General features: G+C 42.7%; 1 protein-coding gene across 6 annotated transcripts in view; it reads right to left on the bottom strand.

Moving 5' to 3' along the window:
• Positions 1-15822, bottom strand: part of apba2b (amyloid beta (A4) precursor protein-binding, family A, member 2b) — a 59305-nt gene that overhangs the window by 13611 nt on the left and 29872 nt on the right. For 2 of the 6 annotated variants that reach the window (XM_069174514.1, XM_069174515.1), the window contains exons 2-8: positions 12141-12634; positions 10575-11638; positions 7210-7290; positions 5236-5275; positions 4826-5038; positions 4567-4712; positions 66-101 (exon numbers count right to left, since the gene is read on the bottom strand). In XM_069174514.1, the coding sequence (XP_069030615.1) occupies positions 66-101; positions 4567-4712; positions 4826-5038; positions 5236-5275; positions 7210-7290; positions 10575-11638; positions 12141-12615 (2055 nt within the window). In that variant the 5' untranslated portion in view covers positions 12616-12634. Of the gene's footprint in view, positions 1-65; positions 102-4566; positions 4713-4825; positions 5039-5235; positions 5276-7209; positions 7291-10574; positions 11639-12140; positions 12635-14182; positions 14205-15822 lie in introns of those variants that run through there. The other 4 variants (XM_069174516.1, XM_069174517.1, XM_069174518.1 and 1 more) reach the window with 4 other exon arrangements.

Raw genomic sequence — 15822 nt, 5'->3', positions numbered from 1 at the left:
AGAAAAGGTGAAGAGTGGAAGGAAAGTGGCCAAAGGGTCTTCCTTTTGCTCCGTTTATTACACACCGCCTTTTTCTTGATTTTGGCAGCCTTCTGTACCCTCTGGCAGGCAGGCAGGCAGGCGGGCAGGCGTTGGGACGGGACAAGGTCAGCAGATACGGGAGCACAAAAAACAGGAGGAAGAGGAGGAGGAAATAAAGAAGGTAAATAAAAGAAGGTAAGACAGTAAAGCCCCAAACCAGACGGCAGGTGTGCTATCGCTGCTCTCACAAACAGGGAGAGGGACAGAGAGAGACAGGAAGTGTATGACTGTGTGTATTTATGTGTGTTTGTGGAGATAAGCCAGCAGATATGAAATTACACTTTTCCTGCATTCTTGACAAAAGGTCTAAAGGTTGTTTTTTTTTTGGACGTGAATGTTAATTTCTTCTTCTAGTTTAAAATATCAAGTGTCAATTTTGCATCTACTGTCATAAAGATGGACGGTACAGTTCCATTTCTAAAAGCGTTACAGCCACCAAAGACATCAAAGTCTGTAATTCAGGTTGAGTGTATGGTCACTGCTCTTACCGACTTCAGTGTTCATGTCACAGTCTAAATGCTATTAGCAGGAACGACATGCTGGAAAACAATCAACAACACACACAGAGGAAGGGGAGGAGATTAAGCCCTGGGCGAGGATTTAAACTGTGTGCTTGGGGTTTGTTCTCTGGGCTTCATCAAAACAAAATGACAAGGTCGATTCACCATGTTTGGAATTAAACACCTCAGATCAACATGGAGGCAGTTTAACACAGCTAATGTGTGTGATTAGTTCATACTGTTCATCAAGTGAACCCCACACTTGAACTTAGATACGTGATCTTTTGCAGGACTCTTAGCTCTTTGTAATCTTTCAAAATCAGCTCTTTTATATAATGTTGAAGCCGAGCTGCTGTCCCTCTCTCCAGCTACCGTCGACCAGAGGAAATGATCTTGACGCTGCATTGCATGAGCCACTGTGCAAAGCTGTAACCACTAAGACAGTATTAGTAACAGCCCAAAGGGAAGAGTCTTTTTCCAGTTTTCATTTTGCAAAGTTTTCTCCTCTGTGATAAGCTTTCACGCAAGACAGACATCTGAGGCTTTCAGCACCATCTCCTGCTCTGCTGAGGAGGAGCTGAGCAGGGAGCAAAGAGTGAAGGGGTGGGTGGAAGGGGGAGAGAAGGGGGAGGGTGAAGCTTCATAAATATTACATCAAACAGAGTGAACATCATGCCAAAAAGATCTGAATAAATAACCTACACAGATCTGCTAGAGTTTACCTGGCGTAGTTCTTGCTCAGTTCAGCACTACATGGGGTGCGCCCAGGTTTATGTATATAACATGTGTGCTTCCTTTGGTTGATCTGGAGCAACTATAAAAGTATGACTGCACTAATACCGTACATGTGGTCAGGTTTGCGTGGAGGTGGCTGCGTCCATTTCAATGTCAAAGTCGAAATGTCGGTTGCTGTGCAGCTATTAATTTGTGCGCGAGGGACAAATCAAAGAGATGAGGGTTTTTTTGTTTAATGGTCCTGTACCAATCAGGTGACACCACTAAGAGGTGACAGCTGACTGTTGCCATGGTTTCATCCTGACGAGACTTTTTGCAGGCAAGTCAACTGTGCATGACAGAGAGTGAGAGAAGAAGCAAATATAGACTGGAGGGATGAAGTGATGCCAGCAGACATCCACACTGTGATGAAAAGGGCTTTTAGCCTGAAACCAGCCAACAGGCTTTAAAAGACTTTGAGACTTTCACTTTTCTGCATCAGCCTTTTCTTTGTTTCAGAATATCCTCTGACGGGTGTGTGACCCATCCAAAGGAAGTTATTAAGGATTTTGGGAGTTGAATCTATAAATAAAAAATATTATAATGTCAGGAACGGATTAGTATTTCACGCCACATTCATGAAGTTCCCTAGTCTGGTATTACCAGACCCCAATTCACTGTGCAAATATATGTGTCTGGAGATGCCCCATAGGGAATCCTTTCTAATCCCTACTGGATGTAGACCTCAATTTAATTTTCATACTAGCAGCAGCCTTCAACAAATCGGCATGAACCACATAACGCCACGACACTCCACCACCACAACTCCATTGAAAAGAAAAAACAACAACATTTTACTTCAGTGTCTTTACTACCGACACTAGTGGATAATTGGTCCGCCTCTCAGAGTGCCAGAGCAATCATTAATGCGAACAGGGTTGCCAGACTATAATCGCAGCAAAGAAAACTTAAATCTGGCAGCGAGTGCCTTGTCAAATTGTAGTTCTGGTTTTCTATTCTAATCGTTCTAATCATGAATCATTTTGTTTCAGTTTTAGACTAAACATTCAGGAAATGTGCCTGACGATATTCAAGATTCAACTAATGTGTTTAAATATAATGGTGTGAAAAAAACATGTAAATATCCCTCAACTTAGGAGACCAAAAGAAGTAGCCTAATGCTTTGATATCTGTAGAAGAATGATGTTTGTCACCTAAATGATTGTACACCCACTTAACTATGCTATTCCAGCAGATTTCACATTTACATAATTTTGCATAATTATATAAATACTTGCAGCAGTTGCTATTTCCATCCCCTTTCACTGCAGTGTACACTACATTGAAGTGTGTAACATTAAGGACAGGGTTGAGTGAACGCATTAGGACAGGGTCTTCATCATCGAGGTCTAGATGTTTATTTATTGCATGTAACCAAAAGCTCTTTTAGCACAGAAGCTGCAAACTGTGGCTAAAAGAGAGAAATTATGTTTAATGGCCAAACAGATTTTTTCATTGACACAGACTTATAAGTACAAGTAAACTGGCTTGAAGTTTTCTAATCCTGCATCATGCACCTGGAGCCTGATCCAATATTTCAAATTGAAGTCCCATACAACACAACTATAATCACATGTAACATCCTCATCAACAACAAGTGTCATTACAGCATGTAGCTCTCTAAAAGTAGACCACTACATAAGAGGTTATTCAATATTTAGGATTACAGCTAAGTAGTGTTCACATGAGAGGGAGATGAAAGACGCTGGTGTCTCGGTAGCAACTATGCACCAAAACATTAGCGCTGAATTATGTCATCATGTCACAACACGCCATCCTTTGATCACACGAGTCACCTGGCAAAGTGACTCAGAGTCCACAACAATGTGAGCAATATCAAGAGGCTCAAAGTTTACCTTTATTTGCTGTTTCTTTAGTTTGAACACAAGCACTGTGGACGAAGTCACAGTCATTAGTGAATCAATCAAGCTCCTCAAATATAACATGAGAGGAGCTCCTCTACGCAGCACTGGTACCATACACAGTAGTGTTCTGAAGCTGCACTGGAACATCATATCATCATCATCACAACAATATTAGTGAACAGCAGGGAGCGAGAGTCAACAAGGGAAATATCAGGTTGACTTGCCAACAGCCCCATTATCCAGCCGGCTGTGTCAAACACACCCTGCGGCCTAATCTGGCCACGTTCTTCAGCTGCCCTAGAAGACCACTCATGCTTAATACATGAATGTGATGCTTTGCTACAGACAGAAACAACACATGTCTACATATATTTGATCAGGAGCAATCTGCATGTGAAATAAAAAATAATAGTGTCATAACGGTGAAGTACAAATAATAACATATTAAAAGAATATATAGTGATTGTTTGCTTGGGCTTGTGGAAATGCATCTTTCCCCTTCCAGTACTGTGAGAATCATATTAAGATGCTCTATATCTATATAACAAAATATGATTAAACATGCAGTATTAGCAATGCAAAGCCATCGGACTTATTTCCTGCAAGGTCTCTATATGTTTCTAATGTATTTGAGCGTTACCAGGGCAGCCTAAACAACAACAAGATGACTGGAACATTATTATGGCGCCTCTGGCAATAAGATAGAAAACTGGAATCAAATAAAATGTTCTTTCAGAATAAAGTTCGGTGGGAATAAGAAGGGAACAGGCTGTCAACTGTTTTCCACTGCGGGAATGTTTCCATCAAACAAGGAACTTTTCTAGAATCACAATCTAAATGTATTTTCTGGTCCCCAAAAAGTCTCAACTCTAGATGCAGTACTTCTTGATGACTCAGAGACTACTATCACCTCAAGGCTGCTACAACTTGTGTTGTCATGTCAATATTTTACAACTTTGCTGATTCCGTTTTATCTTCCTAATATTCACAGTTCTTCAGATGCAGCGAGGGAGGCACAAAGCAAATGATAACACCAAAAAACTCTGGGGAATCATGGAACCAGAGGGAAAACACCAGAGGAGGAACTAAAAATGGGGTGTAATGCTGACAAACAATGAAAAATGTCCACCCCTGTAGGTAAGCTTTCTGAGTTTTCTAAGAGCTTCTTGGTTCCCTGGGATAGTTCCTGTCTGTTTCTGAGAAAACAAGAGCATTACTAAAGAAACATGAAGAGGTAGGTCTGTCTCTGAACAGTGAATATCTACAGGCCAGAAATGCTGCACAAACCATTTGTGTGTTTGTATGAGTGAAAGTAGCTGGGTGTGAGAGGGCGAGCGTCTGAATACCTTCACCCTGCTGACAGCCTCCTGGGCCTGCATCATGCGTATGTTCTTGGAGGGGTTCCTCTCAGACAGCAGCTGAGTGGAGCCCAGGTAGTTAGCAGCAAAGATAATTCCATCAATCAGGTCTTCTGGCTCACAGGGTCCTGGGACTGGGCCAGGGAGAAGCACAGAGAGACGGTGATAAAAGGGGAGACACGAGCAAAGACAGAGCATGTTTAGACTGAAAGGGCTGGGACTGTGGTGCAGAGGGTATTGTAATCACTGCAGTCAGTGTGCTGTGTGAAGAAATAGAGCCAAACGCTGTTGCTCTGGAGATGGAGATACGGTGATAACAGGCTGGATGGGTCTGAGCGGTGAGACGGCCACTGACTGTGAGCTGATGGTGGTGCAGTTCTGGTGGGAGCTGAGATTAATCTGCGATATGTAGGTGTGGACTCCCAGACACTCACTTTGGAACACAATGCACTGTCATGATCTGAAGGAACAAACAGGCAACTAACATCCTCACATTATTAGACCTAGCACCTGCCCAGAGTCAGGGGAATAGCACTGGAAGACTACTATCAGGCCTGTGAGGGACCAACTCACAGCAAAGTGATACTTGGATTTGTGCCATGCAATGACAATATTTTGATTTCAGCAACAAACAGGTGTGTAGACAGATTAACTTACCATCGACGAAGCTGGGAAACGATGCAACTTTCTTTGTTGGCTGGAAGGGAGAATCAGGATATTACAGATAAGTCCTTGTGAATACGTTTACAGTGAATTAATTATTTCTCTATTGTCTTTAATTAAACCAGACAAAACTTCTCATCTTCTTTGCCAGCGCTGTTACATCGGTTTCTTACAAATACAGCACCATATTCAAACAGTATATGTCACTTTATATCATCAAGCAGTACATCTTAACAAAAGCAGTGTAAATATATATTTCATTCAATCATGGATCTTGATCTGAGCTTGACTGATGCACCTGTATGGATTTGTGGTGAGATGCACAGTCTTATAAATGACAAGTTTTATTTTCTTCTGAGATTTTCCAAAACATGCAGGTTGACGCTCCCATTGTTCGAGACCCTTCTGCTAGTTTGGCTGGTAGATGTTTTTCACAGGCAGTATGACTTTTATAGGTCATTCTATGAGAGCGGTCCTGCTGCTTCTAATGTTGCTGTGTCTAAATTCACATACTTTGTTTTGTTTACATATTAGTACATTTATTTGTATAGTAGGTGATTTTCGACAAGGCAGTGTTGTGTAAAATTGCAGACTGCTGTTCTGCACTTGCCAGAAATAACTGTAACAAATCTCCCGCAAACATTTCAACCGGCTTTGTTTGGTTACTTAAAAATGAATGTGTTTTTGTGTTTAACGTACGTAATTCACAATACTGATGGCATCTATCTGACAGCAGTATGGTGGTACTTATCAAAAGATAAGCCATTTGAGTGGACATGTACAACTTGTATTTGTATAGTTCTGCGTTCCTCAACAGCTGAAGTGTCCTTTCTGCTTAGTAGCTATGATTGCAAGCTTTGAGGATGAAAACTGACCACATATAAAAAAAATTATAAGTACACCATGCTGGCACTCATAGTGCACTGCATGTTTCCATACATGACAATTTTAACGCACTCTTGCACTCAAATATGTACGTGTAAGTATAGGAGTTGAGACACAGCTTGTGTTTTGTTTTCACGAGTTTTCTATCAGTGACATTGACATGACTTTCTTCAGCAAGTGAAATGTGGTTCTGACAGACTAGAGATGCAAAACAAAACCCCTCACAAAGTTTGACAGATCAATGACACAAATTAGCCCACATTCACAGAATCTAGCCATGAATAGACACAGGAATCAAGGTCATTTACAAACAATGTAGAAGCCCCATCATAAATGAATAATCATTAATGACACTGTTGTTTTCCTTTGGTGCTTAGAGTAGGTACAGTAACACAAACATTCAGACTTTTCTATTATTTTCCAGCGATGCTCTGCCCAACATTCACTTGCATTTACACCCTAGTACTTCTACTGCTGTATAAACTTCATGTGCACCTTGCTCAAGAGCACTGCAGAAGTGGCTGTGGAGAGAGTGCAAAGTGTCATCTTATCGACCTCCCACATTGACGTCGACGGCAGGGGGTGGAAGAGAGGGGATGTAAAGGAGGGAGGACAAAGCTTTTCACAAGAGATGGCCACAGAGAGAATTGTGAGGTGATTCATGAGATTCAAACACTCATCCCACTGGATCAGTTGAGTCCTCTAACCAGTCCTCTATTCAGAAAGTTTACTCTGCTCAAGGACATGGAGGTGTGGGTGGAGCCTGTGAAAGGAAGCCTCCACCACAGACATCCCAGTGAAAAATGGCTCTCATAAAACCACAAGCACGAACACTCCTCAATTACCGGGATGCCATAAGCAGAGGACATGAGCGGAGGTTGTAATCACACAATTACTCGTTTACTCAAATGGTCACACACACACACACACACACACACACACACACACACACACACACACACACACACACATAAACACACACACATAAACAACCGTATCTTCTGTTGAAAGTGCAAAATGACCTCACAACAGATAAAGGACGATGAAGGAAACACTGCGACAGAATATCCAGGAACATCTCACCTCTGGTACGTTGTTGTTCTCCAGGGGAACGTTGAGGTCGGAGCGCTGCTGCTTTCTGGGCTGCTCAGCACCGTTGCTCACCTGACAGGTCAACACAGATGCACATGTGTAAGCAGGTAAGAATTACAATTGAATCAAAATGAGAGTAATATTGTATAAGCTATGGCAAAAAACACTTCCCTCCCTTTTCTGCTGCTGACTGAGCCGCAGAGGTTCAGGTTGAAGGAAACTCATGTGAGAGGTTCTGAATGTGTAGCTATGCCTGCTAAAAACAACGTGTCAGAGAGTTGTGCACCGTCAAAAGCTTTTGGGCTAATAAAACAAATATCTCTTTTTGCTTACACTGTGAAATAACAGGGTTCATGTATTTGAAGTGTGAAGCTTCAAATACAATTAAACAAAATCCTATAAAGGGTGAAGCGTTGTTGTGAATAACACAAGCAGTCTGGGTTCAAACTGCCGTCAGCTGTCACCTGGTACCATCTCTTATCACATCTATGGACATCCAGTACAGTGGATCCAGCAGAACATCACACAGAGGGAGGATCTTACTGGGTGCTTTCCATTTGGATAACGTGGCTCATGTTTTGATGATGCATTCATGATTCAGATTCTACACGTTAGATATTTTCTTATTTTACATATAAACATGAATACTATCAGAGTATCTGCCCGTAGCACCACTCCTGTTTCTACAGGTATTTGTCCTGCAGTATTATTAATATCATAGTAAAACTATTCCATTAAAGCCCATCTGCTCCATTTATGGTCCCATCAGCTCAGCAGACCAATCAATAAACAGATTACAATTCAAAAGGTGAACACTTCTGGCCAGGGTAGACTTGTGAATCCTCACCCTGAGCCTCCCTGTGCTCACTCCTCGTCTCCTGTGAGACATACTTAAGGGAGCAGAACCTCCCTGACAACGGTGGACCTCGTTCAATTGTAACAGCCAGAGAAGAGAAGAGCAGAGCAAGCAGTCACAAGTGAACACGATGGAAAACAACTTTTCATTCACCTGCACATCCATTTTGCAGTCCACAACTGCTGTTTAACATTCAATCGTATTAAATGGCTGAAACGGAGTTTCAGGGGAACAGCCCATTTCGTTTTGATTCTGTCGCCTCTTTTGTAAAAAAAACAACTAAACATAAAGTCCTGATCAGTATTCACCATGCTGCCCATCTCAGTTGTGCAAACACCCATTACATTAATGAAATTCATGTTGTTGTTTGGTAGCATAGAATGCTAAACTCTGATGCTCTACAAAACTACATTCATGTCCACAATCCCAAGTGACTCTGGTCAAACTTTGTACTTTTTACAGAGAGGCTACATGTGGAACTTTGTCATCAATAAATCAGTGCTGCATCAATTTTAATCCATCAGCGCAATTAACATTCAAAAGACCACCACTGAGAGCATTGGCTGCTTCTGCCAGTGTGTGATTGTGTTAACAGGACAGACTTAGCTGGATTTTTTTTGGGGGGGAATAAAGTTATTGATTTTGCACTCCTGTAACTACTTATCAGAAGAAACTAAAACTGAAATTATGTGAATAAAATGAAAAATATTATGCGCAATAGAGTTCAAATGAGTCTCCATGGCACCTAGCAACTCAATTCTTGCCACCTACAGAAAAGGGATAAAAGATTTCTCCAATGTTCAAGGTTAAAATGATGAATTCTTACAGTTCAGTATGTTCATCTCTCAGATACTCTCAGGCTTTTACCACGCTGATGGTGGTGTTAAACTAACTTGGTGATTCTTAGATTTAGAACAATCTTTAATGGACCAATACAAACCTATTTAAGAAAAGCTCTGAACTAGTGTAAATAAACTAGAAATGCTACAAGTGCATATACTGTATTATAAATATCAGAATTAGCTTTTAGTGGACAAACATTCTGACATTTAGGAAAGCCTGAAAAAAATCAGCTGGATTTATTTGTGGTAGAAAGGAAAAATTTTCCAACAGCCGAAATCAAATGTAAAGCAAGTAAAACGGAGAATAGTTTAGGTCGGACATACTGGTGGTTCAAACACATACAGTAAAATGATGTGGGTCATGCTATGTGTATTTGTATGTGTGTGTAGATGACCTCCCTTTTAGAGTTTTGTAAATCTGTTCATATAATCTTTTGGCTCCACGCAGTGCAATAAAGCTCCTGTTAAATCTATTGTGGTCCTGGTTCCATTGAAGGTCATGTTAAAGTTGTGTACGGTGAACATTTCATTTGATAACGCAGGCCGTATCGTCCCACTGCGTGTGGAAGTCATCTGAATCTGCAGTCTACTGTACGTTTTTCCCCTTTAATCTAGTTACACTATCTGACCCAGTTCTGTGCTACATGCAGTGAATCCACGAGCACATGTGCACACTGTGGAGCAGGTGTGTCAGCATGCTGCCCACAGGAGACTATCCCTGTTCTCCTTTTACCATCTGACTTTTAGAAGATGGGGGCGCTCTGCAGGCGTTTGAGTCTATCGATGTGTCTGTGCAGTGTGTGCATTCATCCAGGTCTGTGAGAGGGAGAAGGACGAGGAAGGGACATCTCAAGGTAACAGAGGGGAGGGGCGAGGCTCCAGCTATTCTCTGGGTAGCAATGAGGAACATGTCACCTGTAACTCATCTTCAGCTCCTCACCACAAAACTCTTTAAATCACTTCCACTGGTGAGAGCCTTTTAAAAATAACCTGAATACAGCACATATTCTGCAAAGACTTCCACCATGTACATAGTTGTGTTACTGTTATTGTTCCATCTTGTAGCCTTTGTCTGGACCTGTGGTTCAGCAACCTGCCGTGGGGACTATAACTAGTCTTTAACTCATATGATGACAAACAAGTTTTGGGGGAATGGAGAACAGTGGCCATTTTTATCATTGATTGGACCACAACGACTACCTTTTTTTTTTCACTTGAATATTTTGTGCTGTGTTGATACTAGCAATGGAATCTATACACGTTGCCCTGTGGCTACAACTCAGCTAGTATTTAGCAGTGGTGCCTACAAATATACCGTGTGTTCTCTGATGCCTGTTGATACAACAGACCAAATCAAGAACAGCTTAAAAAGTAAAAGCTATATTGCAAACATAACTGTTTTTGTTAGTAATAATTAAGTAAACAAGACAAACATTCCTACTGTTGCTGTGACACATATGATACAGTGAATGAAATAATGATTTACACGTAATTTGTGGTAGAAACATTTGGTTTTACAGTGAGGCTACCAGCAGATGACATCAGATGCTGAGCTATAAATGACTTCCCAGCAGGGGACCCTTATTGCAGCTCTGGCACAATTTAGGGATTAAATGTGAAATAATTCCCATGACCTTTCTGCTTCAGACAAAGCTCACCTGCTCTTGTGACCATCTCTGCCTGTCCTCAGGGGAGCGTGGATGCACCTTGACGCCCCTCTGGAGGTCGGGGTTGTTGTGGTGCATGGAGGGGATGTTCAGGGACTTGGGCCTGCTGTCGTGGCGGTGGTGAGCTGGGGGGTAAAGCGCTACGTCGGGCTTGGAGTGAGGGTAGTCACTTGGTGCGGGGTCCTGTGCCAGTTCCTCTGGGCTTTGGTCGGTGCCACTGCTGAGACTCCCCATGCTCATACTCATCTTAATCTCAGCAACAATTTGGTCAATGTCCTCCTCAGCCTCCTCTCCCGTCTCCCCCTCCACCACCAGCACTTTACGGCTACGGTACGGAGAGACTCGCACTGAATTCCCATTGTCTTCGGGGGCGTAGTAGTCTCCAGTGTAGGCCCTTCCATGTGTCTCCTCCTCGTCCCCTTCCTCATCCTCTTCCTCATTAGGACAGTACTCCTCGCTCTCGGCCTCTTCCTCTTCCTCTCTGTCAGCCCGTCGGGTGTGCAAAGCGTCTGGCTGGGGCTGGTGGTGGTGATGGTGGTGGTGGTCCAGGATGGGTTCTGGTCGTCCATTGTATATCTGTTCATCGGGATCTTGCTCCACCACCTCACAGCGGACCTCCCCCTCCCCCTCCCCCCACTCCTCCACCCTGTGCCTCTCTCGTCCCGCCCACTGCTCCTGTCTGACCTGGTCCTCCTCTCTCCACTCCTCTCGCGCCTCCTCATCTCCCTCCCTCCATTCTTCCCTCACCTCTCCCTCCTCTTCTCTCCACTCTTCCGGTGCTGCCCCTTCCCCTTCCTCCCCCTCCACCCATTCTTCCTCTCTCACCTCCCCCTCCACTTCCCCCTCCTCAGCCCAGCCTTCCACAGCCTCCTGGCATTCGTCAGTATGGGGTCCCCCCAGCTGCGTGGTGCTGCTGCAGTCCCCTTGGCTTTGGCTGTGGTTATGGTTGTGGCTGCAGTCTCCCTGGCTGGTGCAATCCATACCTTCCAGGTAGCTGTCGTCCTCTGGACAGTAGCGGATGTAGTAAGTCACACCTTCGTCCTCCTCTGCCAGTCCTGGAGGTGTTTACAATCACAAACATGTTTCTTTATGTCTCTGGCTTCCTTTGTGATATCATACTTATTACTGAGGGACTATGTCATACTTGAGGCTTTCTAAAGTCTCAATTGCAAACAACGACTAAACACTGGGGGTTTCCAAGTTTTCTTTCATGTAAGACTTCAGTCAGGCTGCAAAGGAAAAGATGATTCCAACACACGTTATTTAAGTGCTTTGCATATTCATTACAGAATGTTATAATAAGTCCGAGTGGCAGCACTGCTTTCTCAACAATTAGATGGATTTCCATTCAATTCAATAGGCTCGATTTGCCATTTATCGTGTCTGCTTTCCTATGTAGACTATATTAAGAAATAACTAAAAGTACTCCTTTTGTCCCCTTATACTACAAAAAAACCCATTGTTGGAAATCACAAAAATAAACATAATTAATAATGGAATAATGACAAAAACAAGATCTTACAATACTTAGCATATGATGACTGATATCACACCCACCATCATCATAGTCTTCCTCATCATCTGAGGTGTTGTTGATATAGTCAGAGCTGGAGTCATCATCCAGGCTGTCAGCTCCACCATGGAAGTCTGCCTGGTCATGGTTATCTTGGTCATGGTTATGTTCAGGCGTTGACGGTGTGGCTGGCCGCTGATCCTCGAGTTGTGCATCTGCTTGGTTGCTATAGCGCTTCACTTCAACCTCTGCGTTTGCATCCGCTTCTGGGTTATTGTGAGCCACATCTTGGGGCTTGGGAGAAGTACATTGTGCCTTACACGAATGAGGAAGGGGTTTTGGATCACGTGGTTCTTTGGGGTAGCGCAGTGGACGTGGCCGTGCAGGGAGTGCTTTCAGATCACATGACTCTGTAGGATGAGGGGTGGGACAGGGGGTGGGACCTGGGGCAGCCATACTGTTTCCTCCGCTGGGCCCTGGCCTCTTCCTTTGAGCCATGATTGGCGGCTTACAAGCCATGCATTGTTATTGTTTTATCCTAAGAGACAGAAAAACACGCAGAAGCACAAATGTTAATCCAGCAAGGGCACACTCACATAAAGAACATTGTGCAATAATACAAATAAAATTATAATGGCTAAAGCTAGTAATATTTCAAGCTTTTAAGACAAATGCAACTATGTGTTTGACCAGGTTCCCATACTTCATCAAAATGGTAAATGTGCACACAGTAGGTTTCCTGTATCACACACAACCATACACCCTCACAACCACTGCCTCCTGCATATTTTCAGTGCCTGACAATCCAATACATTCTTGTAATTGAGTAACACAGTCTCTGGCTTACTTTATTCACATTCAGCCCCACACTTTTGGGCTTACTCAGCACAATCATGGCTTCAAACTCACAGCAGTGGGCTCAATATGTCCCTCAGGCTCAGCTTTATAACAGTAAAGAGCAGAGTCTTTCAAAGCAAACTGTCTCCATATAAACCTAACAGGACACTGCAAGACAAAGAATCAATAGCTAAATTAGGCTCATCTTCACATAGGTGCAGCACATGCGGACTGATACCACTCCAGATGATCAGTCAATCAAGACTCTTATTGATCCTTCTGTATACCTGTTGAGAATAGTCAACACGGAAGACGATGAAGGTTATTCCTACAAAAGACCAGGGGAAGTAGTGCTGGTGAAGAGACAGCAAAATGTTTCTGGTTACAAAGTTCCTTGATAAGTTGCACAAGACTCATCAGCTGTTAATCTGTGTCTGCTTTTTGTATCCAGTATTTTTCACCCTCTGTAACCAAAGGGTGTAATCTTTTCCATGGAGTGTACAACAGTTTACAGCATTTATGAAAAGAAGTTTTCTCTGAAGCCAGTATTTGGTGACTTTTTTTCCCTTTACTTTCAAACAATAAGACTTTCAGATGTCTTTTACATCAAGGTTTAAGCGTGTATCCAAAATAAACAGACACAAATTAAACCTAACTAAAGCCTAGTACTCGTAAAAAGTCATCAAAAACAAGATAAAGCTATCTTATAAATCATGAATGACATAAAAGAACATCCAAACAGCATTGTTTTAGCTTTATAGGCTTTATACTACTACCATAGCATCTAAACAACCAACTAAAAAGCTTCAGTATGCTTTATGTTCTTTCCTGTCACGTGCCCTGTCATCCATTTTCTCACCATCCCCACTTAGTTGTGCCATCCAGTTTCCATGAACAACTGCCCTCAAAGGGGTGTTGTTGTGGCTTCCTCCCATTTTCCATCACCATAACTAACACTGGTTAATTAGCTCTGCCCAACCTGGCACGAACACATCTCATCTAAAACACAAATGCAGATCGGAGCGCACACAGACACGCATGCATACAGCTTGTCGTTCCACAAGTAGCCAGGTCAAGGGACAAAGATCCACACATGCATCAAACAACAGGTTACTGATCACAGAGACACACCTGATGAAATACAGCAACACCTTCATCTAATGAAGCATTTTTGTTAAGATGTCTCTCTTTTCACTACAGATTCATCACGTTCACATCTAGGAAACCAAGTATTGACTGTGTTTCTTACCTTGAGTTCTGAGCTGAGATGCGATATACAATAGCAGTGCGATCTGTTGTACCAACAGGCCCATCCTCCCTCCTTCACTCCCTCATGTCTCTCCTCGCTCCTCCCATCCCCCACCAGCTGCTACACAGCATGCACCTCTGACTCCACCCTCCATGTGCCTTCATGTTTTATCCCGGCATCGTCCTGTTAGAGCTCAGCTCCACCTCGTCCAATTCCCTGGAGCTGAGGGGAAGGATTGGTAACTATGGGTAACTGCATCCCCTGGGGACCGATACCCTTTGACCTCCTCTTTGTTGCCTTCCAAAATTCACAAGTCGCCTTTTTGCATTTGTTTTTCACATCACATTTTTTTTTTTAAATTTTTTACATTCTGTCTGAGTGCCAACACAATTTGTAATTTTGAAAATCCTGTAAGTCTGCAGCAAGGGGCTTTCCCCCAAATCTGCTTTGTTTGGCATGCATTTGAGATTTGACTGTTCATTGAATTTGCATGCATTTGTACATCAATGGTAAAGCTGGATAAGACCACATGCAGGGGATCTTCTCACCTGTTTAGTACCATTAGGACAGATTTGGAAATGCAGCATGGCACACACACACACTACATTCATGCGTATATACACAGGATGTGTCATAATCTCTCTGAGGTTAGTTTGCATTTGCACTTTTATAATCTTAAATTATATTTATCCTTTGACCTTTACCCAACCACTCCACAACCCTGTCTTTTACATTTCCTGTAAAATCTTTGGTAATTTCTTGTTGTGTTTTAGCTCACAAACACTGAATCCTTTTTGTATTTATGATGGTTTAGCATGTGAGCTCCATGAAATGTATTCATTAGTCAGAATCCTAATTACTATTAAGTAATGCCTACACTGCTCAAATAAATATCTTTAATTTTACTTGGAAAGTCAATCAGGAGAAAATCGTTATTATTGCAGCTACTTACCCCTCGTGTTGTCCTTGGATCAAAATGACCCGCAGCTGTGTTCAACCAAGTTCTGTTTTATTTTCATATTTTTTGGGATCATTGGTGACAAGGAGGCTGTGAGGGTTTCTTTAAAGAATGATGACCAATGATCCCAAAAAATATAAAAATATAGAAATGAAATAGAACTTGGTTGAACACAGCTGCGGGTCATTTTGACCCGAGGACAACACGAGGGTTAAGTTTCAGGCTGTAGGAAGGTTTGGAGAGCTGCCTGGCGCATTCACAGTTGTAAACAGCTTTAACAACTGATTGAATACTCACTGCATTGCTCATAAGCAGTCAGTTAATTTTCGTTACTGTTACAACAACAAACTGCTTTTCTCATTTCGTTCAGCATCTTGCTGGTTAAAGGATAATATACGAGGGGCAATCAGAAAGCTCAGAGTGTTCCTGCTGCGCACTACAGGAATGTGCACAGAGCAGGTGGAAGTTATAAACTTACTCAGGTGTGGGTCAAAACGAGAACCTGAGTTACGCACGTTGTAATGACCACTGGTACGTGTGCATTCGCTATGACACCATTGCCCTGTAACTTGAGCAGAGAGCGCACACTGAACTTTGTGTTGAATTTTGAAGGGACATTGCAGGGGGTCTGAGAAGGGGCGGCAGATTGTGCATTGCAGGTGAGAAACTCGTGGTTTTCACC

This window comes from Embiotoca jacksoni, unplaced genomic scaffold (assembly GCF_022577435.1).
Source record: "Embiotoca jacksoni isolate LCO1_2020_lvr unplaced genomic scaffold, fEmbJac1.0.p SCAF_6, whole genome shotgun sequence".
Lineage (NCBI taxonomy): Eukaryota > Metazoa > Chordata > Actinopteri > Embiotocidae > Embiotoca > Embiotoca jacksoni.
The sequence above is the reverse complement of the archived record's forward strand: the minus strand, read 5'-3'. Positions and strand labels throughout refer to the sequence as shown.